This window comes from Salvia miltiorrhiza, chromosome 7, assembly GCF_028751815.1.
Source record: "Salvia miltiorrhiza cultivar Shanhuang (shh) chromosome 7, IMPLAD_Smil_shh, whole genome shotgun sequence".
In the NCBI taxonomy this organism is placed as follows: Eukaryota; Viridiplantae; Streptophyta; class Magnoliopsida; order Lamiales; family Lamiaceae; genus Salvia; species Salvia miltiorrhiza.
In genome coordinates this window covers 44,719,598-44,734,070 of record NC_080393.1, presented here as the reverse complement: position 1 = coordinate 44,734,070, position 14,473 = coordinate 44,719,598, and the positions used below count along the sequence as shown (strand labels likewise).

The following is a 14,473-nucleotide window of genomic DNA, read 5'->3' as shown; positions in this document are numbered from 1 at the left end:
ATCGGGTTCTAATGTAGGGACATTGGATTAGGTGGGGAAATTTGGCTAAGTGACTCAAATTAAATTGATTACACCAACCTTATGACTTCACCATTCAAGCATGGAATAAATTCCATCTTCCACCTAACAACATCTCCATAATCACCACAAACCAAGGGATATAATCATCATAAATCAAAACTAGACATTCTTTTATGCTCTCACTTTTCTAGTAACACACAAAGTCGACTATCCATGAGATTTTCAATTATACACTCGACTTTCTCAACCAACTTTCATCAATTTTTTTTAAGAGCTTATAAGAATGACTAGTATCATGTTTCACCCCTTATTTCAATCAACCCACAGCCACTACCACACAACGATCCCCATATACTCCATCGCCCCCTATCATCCGGTTAAAGAATCAAAGCTTAAGAAGGCTCAAACACGGTTAACAAGGAAATAATGTTTTCAGGAAAGTGTTTGGGATATACGTGGCTCATGAACGATGGCCTAAAATCATCTCAAACTCTTGGGCACAACAAGCAATCTCAACCAAGACCCTATGGCAAGTTCTAAAAGTGCACTACATGCATGACAACACTAAAAAACAAAGAACAAACTGCAAATATGGGCAGTTAAGGCTCAATTCCTCACAAGCTTGTTCAACGTCAAAAGTCAAGGTAAAAATATACTCATCAATTACACACGTCAGTTCAAATCATGTCACAATATCAAGAAAAATTGGAAATTGCCTTCTTTTTCGTAGAAATCCTCATAGACACCTTACCAACAACTAACTGGAGCACTAAACATTCAAAAAGCAACGAAACTATGGAATATGTATGAGAATATTCAATTTAGTTACAGGCCCAAAAATAAAAGACTATGAATACCTCTTCAAAACAGCAAAAAGAACAAAAATATACTAGGCTAAAAATGCAAACCATAACCAATCTCCATCCCCCTCCCCCAAACTTATTAAGGAGCGAATGCTCAAAAATAAGTTTGGAGGGAAAAATAGATAAAGGTTATGGTGAGCATACTTACAAAGCACTCAAGATGGCGGTCCTCTCTGTCTCCTCCGGAACTCCTGAAACTGTCGTAGGAGTTCCTCCTGCATCGCCATCTGCCTAGCATACTCCTGTTGCTGCCTCTCCATCTCTGCTCGCTGCCAAGCCTCAAAAGTCGCCTGCTGACCAAACTCCACCCGTGCATATGTCTCAAAAGCGCCAAAATGAGCAAACTGCTCACGCTGATAAGCATCCATAGCTTGCTGCTACAGGTGAACCGCCGTGACGTCTGTGCGCATAACAGTGAGCTGCGCCTCTTGTTGCTCGGCAAAGGCTTGCAACTGCTGCATCCTCTCGGTGAGCTCAGTAACATCAAAATGAGCTCCCTGTCTCCATTGTGCTCCTGTTGCTGCCGCTGCGGGCTCCTCTTGCTCTTCTTCCTCCTCATTCACATGCTGAGGGACCTGCTCATCGGCCTGCTCACCCGCTATAGCCCTCACATGAGCGCCTGTATTCATCAGCCAATTTTGGGTCTCAAAGCGTCCGCCCACGCGGGTGAGAGTCGGGTTCAGCAGCGGGAAGTGGTCACCTTCACTTTGCACCAACTTAAATGGTGGTTGGGCCCTCGACAAAAATCTCATTCGAACCATTCGGTGACCATTGAGCAGATTATCACCCGCTAAAGATTCCAAATCAGCAACTGCGGGACAAACGTGGCGTGCGAGGGGTGTAAGCATCCCTCTAATCGTGATCACTCCTGCATTGGCCTTTGATGCCTTGAACAACTGCTTGAGGCGGATTTGGGTTAAATTCATTGGTGTGCGTGTGAGCATCCCCTAAATGATAAACAGCTCGTGCTGCGTCACGTGGCTGTTGTCCTTCCTAGCAAGCACCGTATAAGCCAGAATGCGGTGCGTCATCCTTAAGACAGGATTCCGAATGTCCGCTGCATTTGATGTCCCCGACACAAATGGACCGGCGCTTGGCAGAGCTATTTCTCTCCAGAAAGATGCAGCGTTGAACTCTGTACCAATCGAATGCATGGTGTAGCCTCCCACTCTGCAATTAAGCGTCGTGGTGATCTCAGTCACCGGGATATCACCCTCCCAAATATTGTTAAGCTGGAATAAGATCCTGCTTGGTCTGGATTGATTGAAGACCGACTGATCCAACGTGCTTAGGATCTCCAAAGTTGCTTGTTCATAGGTGGGCCATCCACCATTGAAGATGTAGGTCCACCCAACATGGTAGAATAGATAACGGACGTCATTATAGATTCCCATTGCCCTTAGAAGGTCATGATCGGCATAGCGTGTTATCTCGATCCCCTTCCTTGCAAGCTTTTGAAACCGAATCCGGTCATCGTCAGAAATGAGGGATACCCCATGAAACTCGGGGTCCTCACGTGTGTACTCGGCCGGTTGGCGGGAGCTTGAAGCACCGGTAGCTCTACGTTTCTTGGGCGCCATTGTACCTATAATTAACTGCTAGTTAGCAACCATTTATCACTCTATATGATTTTAAAACAGGTTAAACTAGCACCACCTATCCATCCCCCTTGACAATCTCAACTTCCTTTATGCTCATAATCCCCCATATCATGCTTAATCTTCCCAAAAATACAAAGTCTCATGGATTTTATCAATGCCACAGTCAACATCACATATAATCATCAAACAAAGACCAAGCAAAAGCAAAGCAAAGATAAGAACCCCTTCAGACTTAACAATTCTAGCACTAGCATGCTCTTTTGGATTCAACCAACTTCATCATCACCAACAAGTATATATCAATAAGCTCAAACACCAACACTAAGCATACGACTCAAACTCCTTAAATAATTAAGTTCACAACATTGTTCTAGCATAAACCTTAGCTCTACTAAACCATCAAAATTCCACATTCAAACCAAAGAAATCGTAGTAGTAGCATAGGAATAACACTAAATCAAGAGTTAGAAACACATACCTTGAAGATTTAGGAGCAAAATTCGAAAATTCTAAATTTCTTGAGCAAAACCCCCAAAATCGTGAATCTCCCAATGTGGTGGATGAAAACTTCGAAGTAATCGGATGGAATGGAAGCTAATGATGTGGGTAGTAAATGTATGGAAGGGATTGAGAAGATTCAAAGCCGTTTGGGAGTAATCTGAAGATGAAAATTCGAAATTTTCGCCACTATATGTGCTGAGTGTGTGTTTTGGGTGTAAAGTATGAAAAATGGGGTAAAAATCAGCAATTAAAACATACCTGGACAACTCGGCGATCGCCGAGTTGGTTGCCGTTTTTCAAAAAAATTTAGAACAAATTCGGCGGTCGCCGAATTCCAACCACCAGGCGTAATTTCTGTTCAGGGAATTCGGCGCCCAACTCGGTGATCGCCGAGTTGGTCGCCGAATTTGACGGCCATAATTCTGCATTCGGCGACCTACTGGAGCTTGGTCGCCGTTTTTTGATTTTTACCCCCTTTTTTTTAACTGCAAAAATGAAAAACACTAGGGAAAACATCAAAAACGAAAATAAATTAACAAGGCAAAATTAACAAAAACGAGAAGAAAACAACGACAAAAAGAAAACAAAGAAAAACAAGCAAAAACTAACAAAGCAATTAAAATTGGGTTACCTCCCAACAAGTGCTAAAATTAACGTCTATAGCTTGACGATACCTCACAATTATGGATCAATGAAGTTAACCACTTCCACGTTGTGGTCTATCTCTGCCTTGTAATACGGTTTAAGATGATGGCCATTAACAGTGAAAGTGGATCCATTCGACGCAAGCAATTCATAAGTCCCATTCCGATTGCTCTTGTGAACCACATATGGACCTCTCCATTTAGACTGCAGCTTGCTAGGAAATAACCGAAGCTTAGAATCATACAAGAGTACCTCATGTCCCAGCTTGAATTCCTTAGTACGGATGCTCAAATCATGGAACTTCTTTTCTCTTTCCTTGTAGATACGAGAACTCTCATAAGCTTTATTCCTCCACTCATCCAACTCCGTCAACAAATCTCGCATTGTATGACCGGCCTCCTTAAACTCCAAATTGATTCTCCTCGTCGCCCAATATGCCTTGTGCTCAATCTCAACAGGTAAATGACAAGATTTGCCAAAAACAAGTTGATAGGGAGACATACCAATTGGAGTCTTGTAAGCAGTGCGATACGCCCAAAGAGCATCATCCAAGTGCTTTGCCCAATCTTTCCTGTTTGCAACGCTCTTCTCCAAAATCTGCTTGATCTCTCGATTGGCCAACTCCGCCTGCCCATTAGCTTGAGGATGATATGGAGTCGTCACCTTGTGCTTTACTCCATACTTCGCCAAAACGCTTGCTAGCAACTTGTTGTTGAAATGCGACCCCCCATCACTAAGCAACGCTCTCGGTGCTCCGAACCGAGTCAAAATATTATTTTGCAAGAATTTAATGACTACCTTGGAATCATTGGTGATAGTTGGGATCGCCTCCACCCATCTAGACACATACTCCACAGCAAGCAAAATATAGGAAAAAGCACATGAAGGAGGAAAAGGACCCATGAAGTCAATTCCCCAAACATCAAACAGCTCCACCTCTACAATAATATTTTGTGGCATCTCATCCCGCTTGGTAATATTGCCCATGCGCTGGCATCGATCACAAGACTTCACAAAAGCATGGCAATCTTGAAAAATTGAAGGCCAATAAAATCCACTATGGTTTACCTTCATGGCAGTGCGGTTGTATCACAGCCCGCTACCCTTAATGACAATTTAGCCGGAATTATGACTTGGGATGAGGATTAATGAGTGGGAACGGATATGGACAATTACTTAACATTAGAGTATATGGAAATGTCACTTATAGATAAAATTCTAGGATCATATATGATCATTTGGATACTTATAAAACATACACATAAAGGAGAACTGGTTAAGGTGGGTTACCCAATAACACGTGTCACAACTTCATAACATAGAGTTATCCTAATCAAAGTGTTTTGCAGCGGAAAACGTGTGAGATATACATATGAAGATGTATACTCAAGGTTACATTTCTTGAAATGTCAAAGGAACACCCGCTCAACACCATTCCATTTCATCAGCTGCTCAACCTGCACATTTAGAAATACATGCAGGGCTGAGTATAAAAATACTCAGTGGACATATGCCGAAAATACATTCATGCATAACATATATATAAATTGAACTGCCAACAGTAACACACAGGGGTTTTCTTGAAAGTACTGTGCTTACTAAAACATTTCTTTCATTTTCATAAAGTCGATCGGCCGATCATTTTCCTTCATATGATCCATATCTGTTCCTTTCTGTCACGCGCCGGGAAGGAGGCCTCTTTAGCACGGACACCAAGACCGGTCGCAAGCGACTCGCGGTCTCCATGAGTGTACACGTTAACCCTAGCTAGCGACCTTTGTCTAGCATAGGATCCCAATTGGATTTCCTTTAAAGTTGGCGAACCAACACAAATAGGATACATACGTAAAATATAAACATTTTTGGCAGTCAGTCATTTCATTTCATAAATATTTTCATTTTCATAAATATTTCATTTATCATTTTGGGCATAATAATAAACTTAAATTAACAGTTAAAATCATCTCATGCATATATTCGTATAAGAGGCCTACGACACGCAGGGGATCTCTATATACGTATAGTAAAAGTAATTCCCACCTCAAACGTTCTTAAGCTAGCGTGGAGTCGCTTCTTCTTCGGCATCACTTCCTGTCGCCCGGACCTTTATTGATGAAGAGTCGGTAAGTTCGTGAAGAAAATTGTCACAAGACAAAGTCTAATTCTACGTGCTTAGGGTATCTTTTAGTGTTTTAGGGTTCTAGCATCCATAAGTCGTTTCGATTAAAACAATCAAAAACCAACATAACATCGACTAACCACATAATATCACGTAACCACATAACAAACGAAATAAAAGAATTCAACATCCTTAAACTTAATATCATTTAGAAATTCACATGTTCACATAAGAGATAATAATCATGCACCATCTTATAACATTCTATACATTTCATTTCCATAGTAAATAAATACGAAATTCCATTATTCATTTATAAATGACTTGAATAAGCATTTTAAACTCCATTAAAATGGAATTAATTAAAACATTTTAATCCTTTTAAAAAAAATCCATACTCATAAAGCCTTAACTCATGCTCTATCTCATATTCTATCTCCTTACTCAACTCTATATAAACTCTCCACTCATCTCAAATCCTTTAGTTCAAGGATTGGTTTCAAGAAAATCATGGTTCTAAGTCTCGATTTATCTCTCATATAAGGCTCGTCTAATCTCATTCAAACACATAGGCAACACAATCACATAAGGCACATAAGAATCACAATCAAACATCATTAAAACATGCTCTGTTTTTACACTGATTTCAAAATTTAATTTGTTCTGACTCCAACATCTCCTGGACTCGAGAATCATACCGAAAGAAAGATATTCGAGTCTAGTTTCATATAAAAAAAAGTAGAGTCAAAAACTCCAAGTGGTTTGAGAGATATGATGTTTTCACCACGATCTACCATATTCGGCAGTTTTGAGCAATCGAAAACTTGGATTTTTGAAAAATAGTAAACATTGTCAAACTGGGCTCAACTTTGGTGGATACCTAGTTAATACAATAAGGTTAATACCATTAAAATTTGGAAAGCTAGATCACACAGGAAGCTACTGAAATAAATGACTCTTTCCCATGTTCTCTGAAATTCTCGGTAGTAATGTGCAGTTTGGGTTTTGTATTTTAAAGAAATATCAAACGAAGTTGTAATGGCTTGATATTTTACCAGGGTACTCAAGACTCATGTAGAGACTTTCTATAAAATGTTTAAAGCTATTAGACATCGACAAACCATCGATCACAGTAGGTCAGTAGGCCTACGAGATTCACCAAAATCTCATCTCAAACTCTTTAAATGCTCAAGATTATATACTTAACTGATTTCACACAATTAACACATAGATTTATTAATAACCCTAGTTTTTATTAAACTAAATCTGTTGAAAATATCACTAATCATGTATAACCTATTGATCAAATCATAGATCTAACATCCTAGGTTACCAATTAGCACAAATCAACGTCATAAAACAAGATCACATATAGATACACATGTATGTCATCTTCTTCCTCAAACTAACACTTTTCATTTTTTCACTTCTCAACCTCAAGCTTCAATCTCATACATCATTAGTCATCTAGATCATCTCATAAACTCAAATCCATCATCAATACATCAATTGATCCATAGGATCTCAACATCCCAATTTTAGGTAAACTAACCTAATAGAAAATCTATATCTCATGGCTAATCATCAAGATATTCATATATATATCATCCCAATAATCATCAATCATCATATAACTCAAGTCAATTCAAGAAAATAAACAACAAAATTTCGTAGGGTCTCAAGCCCCAAATTTTCGAAAATTTCATAGAAATAAGTTGGGTGATTTTCTTGCTCAATCATGATCATATACTCACATATAACATCATACAATCTAGATCTATGAAAATAAGAATCACTTACCCAAGATTAAACAAAGATCAAAGTTTTCGTTTCTCACTCTTCAAACCAAACCCCACGGTCCTCTTGAAATCTTCAAAAATTGAAAGGTGTTCATGTTGATTTGGTGGAGGATTTGATCTTGATGTGAACTTGGAAGCTTTGGTGATTCATCTATGGTGATCTTTGGAGAAGAAAATCGGAAGAGAGAGAGAGATTTGGAGAGTGCCAAGAGTGAAGAGTGAAGAAGTGAAGTGATGAGCTTTGTCTTGCAATGGAAGATTTACTAAGGACAAAGCACTATTCACTAATTAAAGCTTGGTTCCCTTCCACCTTAGCACACTAATCCTATCTAACTCCATCCATGCCACACGTCCCTTTTTCATGCAAGGCTAGGAAATTAGCACATGTCTAAAAGATTAAAATAATCTAGTGAGAGTGTAATATTGTGTGGTGGAGAATAAACCATGTGTTAAACCATTTTAATAAAATCATGAAAGACTAATCACTAATTAATTAAATGCTATAACACAAAACTCTTGTGACCAAAATTTAAAATAAATATGGCACTAATATTAGTGCACTCACTCAATTATAATATTCCTCATCGTAGGAAAAATAATTTGAAAATATTTTGTTTGGAAAAATTTCCATAAACCGGCATTCTTTGATTTCTCGGTAAAAATAAACTGCACTTGCTTTGGAAACTTAATTAAAATTCCAAGTGCTATAATCCTCAAATAAAAATCATAATAACTTGCTCATAAAGACACAAGTAACGAAAATCACATAATCAATCAGTCACGTAATTTCACATAATATTACATCAAAGTAGTCGGCAAACACAGACAAACTAGACGTCTCTCCGATCGACTTTTTTTTTTATCAAGGTTTTTCACTCTTTCTTTCTCAACTCTATTTCCAACTCATTATTCCTATTTTCTTAATAGGACAGTCAATCTCTCTGACATCTCAGTACTCTCAGTAGTGTTAAGACACTATCTCACAACATAGGGAAAAGTACGGGGTGTTACATGTACTATCAAATTTAAATAAAATTCATGACTCCATGCATAATTTAAAATTCATGTGGCTAATATAAATACACTTAACTCACCAATTAAAACTTATGTTCCGCATTTATAAAAATTTTCTTTAACTAAACACATATATAACGATTAAATCATATCAGATAAATCAAACCAGTTTTATTATTAATGGATGCCGAACCCTAATTATTAATAATTAAGCCCTTAATCAGGGATTAAAAGTCGAGGTATGACAGGTTGGCAGCAAAGTGACCTCCACTAGGTGAGCTATGACACTTCTCAATGATTTTTGGCCATTCATGCTCTCTAACACATCGCCGAATAAAGCCATCGGCGCACCTCCGCTATAAGTAAGGATCCTCCCAATAATAAAACTTGACATCATGGAGGAACTTCTTCTTTTGATAGTGCGACATCCCCTCAGGAAGAGCTCCAATAACCAAGTAATTGACATAATCAGCATACCAAGGATCCTTAAATAACACCGCCCAAATCTGCTCATCGGGAAAAGACTCATTGATGGCCATCTTCGGATCATCTCCCTAGATCGGATTCTCCAAACGAGACAAGTGGTCGGTGGTGGACGTCGCCAACCACCAAATAATTCCTGCGGAATTACCAAAATAAATTAGTATAATGGTAAGCAGGGTCGATCCCACAGAGAGCAGATAAAACTATTCAATTCCCTAAATCTATAAAATTTTAGTGTAGCCACCACGCCTTAACTTTGGAGAAAATATTAATTAAATAAGAAACGCAAATTAAATCAAATAAAATACGCCTGAAGTAAATCAATAAAAAGGGTAATTCGGCTCAAATAAATCCACTCTAATTCAACTCTGATCCTCGACGCAATAATTAATCAATCCCTATCAACCAACCAGTTATAGGATACTGTGAAACGCAACGGACGTACCCTAATTCCTACTTACGGTGTCGATAAACAGCTGGAGACGTCAGACCTATCTATTTCCCTTATTAAAATATAACCTAGCTGGAGACGCCAGACCTAGATTTAATATTCTAACAGCATTACGATGAAGGAACCCAATTTATATCAATTATCCTAGAGACGCTAGTAATAATTAATATACCAATTAATTCCTACTACGAACATGGTAGTTGTATCACTAATTAGTCCAATTCCAACAATTACGGATTGGCAGGAACTAATTGACTGTAATATAATTAAACTTAAGTTGATCAGGCTTCTTCGTCTTCAATTTCCCGGGCATCAATCGTAGCTTTGACTGGAACAACAACACTCTTTGGCCGACTTCAAATATCTTTCCTCGTAGATTCTTGTCGTGCCACATCTTGGTGCGATCCTTGTACCACGCCGCTGCGTCATAAGCTTCAAGACGAAGCTCTTCCAACTCTTGAAGTTGAAATCTCCTCTCCTCTTCACACTTGGGCGATTGCATGTTCACCTTCTTGATTGCCCAATATGCTCTATGCTCCAATCCTACAGGTAAGTGACACATCTTCCCAAAAATCAAGCGATAAGGTGACATGCCAATGGGAGTTTTGTAGGCCGTTCGATAAGCCCACAATGCATCGTTTAGCCTTGAACTCCAATCCTTCCTTGATGGATTCACCGTCTTCTCCAAGATTTGCTTTATCTCCCGATTAGAAACTTCGGCTTGCCCATTTGTTTGAGGATGATAGGGAGTAGCCAATCTATGTTGAACTCCATACTTCCGCATCAAAGCTTCAATCGTGCGGTTGCAAAAATGAGTCCCTTGATCGCTTACCACTGCTCGCGGCACTCCATACCTTGTGAAAATATGAGACTTCAAGAACGCAGCGACCACCTTGGAGTCATTTGTTCTGGTGGCTTTCGCTTCTACCCATTTTGAGACATAGTCGACGACGAGCAATATGTAGAGATTTCCGAATGAACTCAGAAACGGCCCCACAAAATCCATCCCCCACACATCGAATACCTCACAAAAAATCAACGGAACTTGAGGCATCTCATCTCGTTAGGAAATACTCCCGGTCAGTTGACATCTCCCACAGCTTTTGCAAAACAAGTAAGCACTTCTATTCAATGTAGGCCAGAAGAATCCTGAATCGAGCACCTTCCGAGCTGTCCTCTTTGGGCCAAAATGTCCTCCACACGCGAGAGAATGGCAGTGCAAGAGAATTTCCTGTTGTTCTGCCTCGGGAATGCATCGGCGTATAACTTGATCGGCTCAAACCTTCCACAAGTATGGCTCATCCCAGAAATAGTACTTACATTCACTCCTTAGCTTCATCCGCTGTGCTTTCACTACTAGAAAAACGTTCATAGATAACGGATTTTATCCGTTATCTATGAGCAAAAAAACCGTTGTGTATAGTGGTGTTATCTATTCTATACGTCATACACAACGGTTTCAAAACCGTTATGTATAGTAGCATAGATAACGGTACGATGCGTCATACATAACAGTACGCATCCGTTATCTATAAAGGTTATACATAACGGTTTTTCACCGTTATGTATTAAGATTTTTCCGTTATGTATTAATTTTTTTTTTATTTTTTTTTATCATAGTTAACAGTTTTTTGCACTTTTTATAACGGTTTTAACCGTTATCTTTGATAGAATACATAACGGTTTTTCACCGTCATGTATTAAGATTTTTCCGTTATGTATTAATTTTTTTTTATTTTTTTTTATCATAGTTAACAGTTTTTTGCACTTTTTATAACGGTTTTAACCGTTATCTTTGATAGAATACATAACAGTTTTTCACCGTTATGTATTAAGATTTTTCCGTTATGTATTAATTTTTTTATCATAGTTTACAGTTTTTTGCACTTTTTATAACGGTTTTAACCGTTATCTTTGATAGAATACATAACGATTTTTTGTACTTTTTATAACTGTAATATATTTTTTAAAATTTTCCTGTTATGTATCTCGAAAATTAAATTAATAATTCTAAAACAACAAAATGACATTGCCATCGATAACATATATTATATAGCATCCAAAATATTCATACATTATCATCCAAATATAATAAATATCACATAAATTTATGTCTGCATTGCGAAGATGCTAATTGCAATTGCGGAAATGGGAATGATAACAGATTTATATCCCAAGGCAAGGCCAAATATAACATTCTCGGCAGCACCCGTTCTGCAGGAATCAGCAACATCTTGTACAGGGCTGTATAGGGAAATCCCAAAATCAAAGGAGCAAACATTAACCAAAAGGAAAGAACAAAGCAAGCTTCACAAGTATAAGGGAACTCCATCAGAGTAAAAAAAATTGCACCTGTAAGCTATGCTGGTGTAATATTCAGTGACAAATCCAATGATAAGTCCAGCCCATAGCCCAACGCATACACAGAGGAAGAGTTGCCTGCAATACATAATTAAATTGATAAGTAAAGCTGATTACTATTGTGCTCTGCTTAGTTTTATGCCAGATATGGATCCAAAAAGCAAATAAAACAGAGTAAGAAGAACCACATGTCAAAGAGTTATCAAAGTCAAACAAGGATATTCCCAAAGCAGTTAAACTCATCACCAATTGAAGATGTCATCCATCACAATATGATCAATTAAGTTAATGATAAAGGCAATAACAGCTAAGAGTAGTATCAAGAAGATGACCTGTGTTCCACGTAAGTACATATGTATGCAACATTTGTAGTTGAAAACATGTAAATATTAATAAATAAATAAAATAGAATGGGTCAAGTATATACCGAATGCATGAGGTACGCATCCATGACGTTTGAATCTTCTTCCAATCCTTTGAGGTAAAAAGGCTTCTTGTTACAGTGCATAATATCATAATAGCTGCTGCCTATTAAAGTAAACCGTTGAATCACAAGTGGCATTAGGAACACATTCACATTTAGCATATAAAGTGTTAATACAAAGAAGTAAGAAAACATGTAATTTTAAATGGAATATGTATGGAAGACAAAGGAAATTGTCCAGCCAACCACAATGACATCTGCCTCCCACAAACACACTCACCAATAAAGCAAGAGTGAAAATTAAAAGACATGAGATAATGAAAAAGAATACATTTTCAGAACATCCACATGAAACCAAGCTTTAAGGTATTCTATGACAATCTGATATGAAAAATTTGCACAATTCAAGAAACACATTTTCCCCTAAATAGGATGCACTGAGTCAGAGAAACAACTGATGTGTAAATTTTGCAAAAGTTTTCAGTTCACATATGTCAACGAACATACTACCAAATCACTCAGAGCCACGCCTCAAATACTGCAAAAACTCAGTTGCATTATGTATTTAACATCGATATTGGATTAGCTCTAAACTTTGAAGCGTGGACAGAATATCCTCGGCTTTGATGGCTGTCATGTCACTGAGCTCCTGGAGAAGGCAATCATACAAAGAAAAGTAACTATGAAATGAGAAGCATTGAGAATCAACGGGGAGAGAGTCAAAATAAAACAAGGGGTACAGGGGAAGAGAAAGTTATGACTTATTGGAGCTAAGACAAGAAGTTTCAATTCGAGCAGCTATATTATCAGAAAATGAAAAGAGGTCTTCTATCTTAAGTTATGATGATACAGCCCAATCCATTTGAAAGCTTCAAGAATTAGGCACTCCGTTGCCCGCTGCAACGTGGAATATCATACTTCAATATTTTATTGTCAGAATTTTTTGAAAATATCTTGCCACTACTAATTGTTCCATCCACCTTTGTTTACAATATCTCAGAGCCAATATAAGTTATAGTGGAGATTACTAGATTATGAATGCATAGAGCAAATACAAATATTATGAGTATCATCATGTATGAGCTCTACCAGCGACCATAGTTTTAAATTTGATAGAACTAGTTTAAATGCGAACCTTGATAGAGATGTTGCCCTTGTGTTTTTTCAGTATATCTAGAAGTACACGTGTCCAGTATCCTCGGTAGCTTAAGAGTCCTAGGTCTGATAGTGGCCGTTCGGGTGTCCCCACTTTACCTTCCTTCTTTGAAAGCTCATATGCTGTACAGATGGTCAGAGTTATCACATGCAATTTTTATAGAAAAATAAATCCAAATGGCAATAAATATTTCCCATTCCTACAGTTCATCATGCTAGTATAAAAGATCATGCCAAACGGTAGTATATACAGTGATTATAATACGTGTCCAACGCCAATGTATTTACTGCAATCAGAATAATGGCATGCAACGAACTGGACTGATGATGATAAACGAGAAGCTTACAGAAGGCAATCAGGAATTTTCCATAGCCCTTTCTCTGATAAGGAGGAAGAGTGAGAATGCAAGCTAAATTGTAAGACTCCTCCGAGTGCTTTTCCTGCATATCATGTGAATCCAAGAGAAGTTAGGGGAATAATGAGAACTTTTCTTGGGCTACTATTAAGAGTATGGCATCCTCGAGTTTAGAAATGTCAAGCTGGCACATCCCTAACAACCGATCATGCATCATGTGTTAAAAAGTTTCATTGCACCTATGTCAAAAGTAGGAAGAGACAACAGCTCTTCTTCTCAATGATAAATTTAAACAACAGCACAGGAAGAAAAGTGATGGGAAATGTCAAATGAGTATCAAGCTTGTATCCAAAAATATTAATTAGTTCAAAAGGCTTATATGTAAAAGTGGACTTGCAATATGTTAATAACTTAATAGTTAACTAGAAAAATGCCAGTAGTAATATATAGCTAAAGATCAGGCAAACCCTGAACACTAAAAAGTAAAAAGATTACCTTTGAGAAGTAGCCCACCATATGGCATCCTCTATCATCACATTCACACAGCACATAGAACAGAAACAGATCGACATCGTAGTATAGGGTCTTGTGATCAAGAAACAATTTAGCCAGATAGCAAAGATTTTGCCCGTACACCTTGTTCTTTTTTCCATCAACCTGTTTCCATGCATTTCAAAGTT

General features: G+C 37.9%; 1 protein-coding gene across 1 annotated transcript; it reads right to left on the bottom strand.

Annotated features, from left to right (window-relative positions):
• Positions 1 to 3,667: 3,667 nt before the first annotated feature.
• LOC130994269 (uncharacterized) lies at positions 3,668 to 4,015 on the bottom strand. Its single transcript, XM_057919313.1, has one exon. The coding sequence runs from the start codon at positions 4,013 to 4,015 to the stop codon at positions 3,668 to 3,670; it is 348 nt and encodes a 115-aa protein (XP_057775296.1).
• Between the last annotated feature and the right edge of the window lie 10,458 nt (positions 4,016 to 14,473).

Coding starts and splice junctions, on each gene's coding strand:
- LOC130994269 (XM_057919313.1), bottom strand. CDS start 4,015: ATGCGAGATTTGTTGACGGAGTTGGATGAGTGGAGGAATAAAGCTTAT.